This window comes from Cariama cristata, unplaced genomic scaffold, assembly GCF_000690535.1.
Source record: "Cariama cristata isolate BGI_N322 unplaced genomic scaffold, ASM69053v1 scaffold25404, whole genome shotgun sequence".
Taxonomy (NCBI): Eukaryota; Metazoa; Chordata; class Aves; order Cariamiformes; family Cariamidae; genus Cariama; species Cariama cristata.
The window spans coordinates 46887-49579 of record NW_009612738.1 but is presented as its reverse complement, the minus strand read 5'-3'; the positions used below and the strand labels follow the sequence as shown (position 1 = coordinate 49579).

The 2693-nt window shown below is 36.7% G+C and overlaps 1 protein-coding gene across 1 annotated transcript in view; it reads left to right on the top strand.

Annotated features, from left to right (window-relative positions):
• The first annotated feature begins 1329 nt into the window (after positions 1 to 1329).
• ATXN2 (ataxin 2) overlaps positions 1330 to 2693 on the top strand; it is a 43819-nt gene continuing 42455 nt past the window's right edge. Inside the window, exons 1-2 of the mRNA XM_009698763.1 lie at positions 1330 to 1362; positions 2401 to 2551. Coding sequence (XP_009697065.1) covers positions 1330 to 1362; positions 2401 to 2551 — 184 coding nt within the window. The remainder of the gene's footprint in view (positions 1363 to 2400; positions 2552 to 2693) is intronic.

The following is a 2693-nucleotide window of genomic DNA, read 5'->3' as shown; positions in this document are numbered from 1 at the left end:
AATACTGACTTCTCCCTTAAGCAGGTGACAGTAAGACAGCAATTAGTTAAATAAAAAAAAATTTTGTTGAGCTTTACTATAAAATAGCTAACCCAGTATTATCCGTAACCCGAATCTGCAACTTTAGTTACTGTCGAGGCTCTATATTGTTGAAGTATAGATGTGGCTTGACTTGTAAAACATAAAATTATGAAAACTAGAGATGTGGGTCTCGATTTAAAGAGTGGACCTTTGAACTGCACTAATCAAATATTTGCAAATTTGTTATTGGCCTGGTTTTCAAGAATGACCAATTTTGGGGAATGGGGCAGAAGTAGGAAGGTTTAAAAGGACTACAGTTTGCTTACATAAATGTTTATTGAAGATACCAAGACGCTTCAGTAAAAATAAAGAAGCTTTGAGGAGGAGTGGTAAAAAAGGTCATATGCAGACGCTAAACATCATAAGAGTGCTAGTCTTTACATCTTCTGTACTGAGCGTTGAGCACAGAAGCGTCCTTAAATGTGTCTTTTCAGACCAGAAGGTAGCTAACATGCAAGAGTGAGTGGATTGAGTAGCTGACAGTGTAAAAGATATGTTGTCAGTTAAAGCTCAAAATATGGTGAGGTCCTTGCACGTTTCAGCATCTCTTGTTTCACAAGCATGAAGTTGACAGGGAGAGATACCGGATGTTGCAACAAAACACAGACATCCTTGCCACTTCATATGTGCTTGTGTGAGCGTGTCATCTAGCAACCTGGGTGATACTTGGTCAGCTCTCCTAGCGTAGGATCTCAGTTTCTGATACTGCAGTGAATGACTTTTGGCTACTTTCTAATAGGTTTTGTAGCTCTTTGGTGCTCCACGATTTGATGACTTTACATGCATTAACAGAAGCTAATCAGGTCTGTTAGATGAAAAGATTTTTTTTGAAATCACCTCTTTACTTCTACAGCAGCTGAAGTACTTTGTCCTGTTGGTAGTTCTTAAACCAGAGAGGGATGTTCGCAGGGCTTTTTCAGTTAGGAGTCTGTGCATGCAAGCTTCACCCAACTTACAGAGTGGCATTAGGGGCACTCTGTAACATTTGTCTTGTTTGGAAGGGTGTTCAGATCTTTAGTTGGTCAGAGAAAGGAGTAGGAGTGCTCTGGAAATCTCTTGTGACCTAAGTTCTATGTATATTGACTGAGTAAGGTTTTGGACCAATGTTTCTAGGAACTAGTATGTACTGATGAAAGCCTGCGTTATTTTTGGTGCACTGGCTTTTTAATTGTTAGAAATGTTTCTCCTATATTCATGACAATGTCGTCTTTATTTTTTCAGATTTCTTTCGATGGCATCTATGCAAACATGAGAATGGTTCACATACTTACATCCGTTGTTGTAAGTCCTCATATTTGGAAGGGGGATAAACAGTTTCTATGGTGACATAGAATTGTTAACTAGTTCACTAATTGTAATATAATGGAGTGAATATTAAACTTTAACAGTAGGCATTTTTTGCCAAGATTGACCTTTAAAGAATCACGGTAGTAGCTATTCTGTATTTTTGGCTTGGAAAGGTTCAAATGCAGTTTGCAGAGGTATAGCAAATTTCTTAGATGTGCTGATCATATTTTGAATTTTCTGTCTTTAGAGAGGTTATGGATAAATAAAATGAGTCTGTGTGCAGGGAATGGAAGTGTTTCTCCCCAGATTTTAAGGGAAGTCCTGACATGCCAAAATTAAGTAAAACTGCCTGTCCCACATTTGCTTGAGTCCAGGATAAGCCTTCGTCCTTATTTGTACCCACACGTATGCACAGATTTTGGTTTTTGCATAAAAACTTGTTTGTGTGCATTATTTGGTCAAGAGTCTTGTGAGTGCCAAATATCCTTCTGTGAGTATCTTTAAATCCCTTCAGAACAAATGTTGGTACACACCCAGCTGTTGCATCTGCAGAACACAGTGGCATACTTATAAATGGGCAAATGTTGAATGGCTAAATTTGACTGAAAACTGAGCGATATTTTTATGCGTTGTACTTATGTAAAAATTACATCTTCGAGGAAATCACTCAAATGTCATTTCTCAGGCTGGTAGAAAGCTGTATTTTCATTTTTCTTGCATTCTAGGGATCCAAATGTGAAGTACAGGTGAAAAATGGTGGTATATATGAAGGAGTTTTTAAAACCTACAGTCCTAAGGTAATTTTTTTCATTTTGACTCTTCCCTGTTTTAAAAGATCCTAATACTGGATAATCAATGTTTGATTAAAATGTGAATATTTATTACGAATTATTTTGACTGTTCATGTCTAGGTTTACACAAGCAGATTCATTTTTGTGAACCATTGTAAATGTCTAGTTTTTGCAAATATGTGAGGTTATTGAGTAGCTTATTGTGCATTAAGTTAGTATATCCTTTTTATGTCTCTTATAGTGTGATTTAGTGCTTGATGCTGCTCATCGGAAAACTGCAGAATCCAGTTTGGGGCCAAAACGTGAAGACATACTAGAGAGTATCTTGTTCAAGTCTTCAGACTTTGTTATGGTGCATTTTAAGGATATGGATACCAATTATGCGAGAAGAGGTATACTTGTTTTTAAAGTTGTCTGTATTGTAAAATCCTAAGTCAAGATTTTTCAAAGTAGATGCTTTAGGATCCGAAAACTAAGGTTCATATTGAGACTCTTAATGAGTATGGAACATCCAAATATCCCATTAAAGTCAAT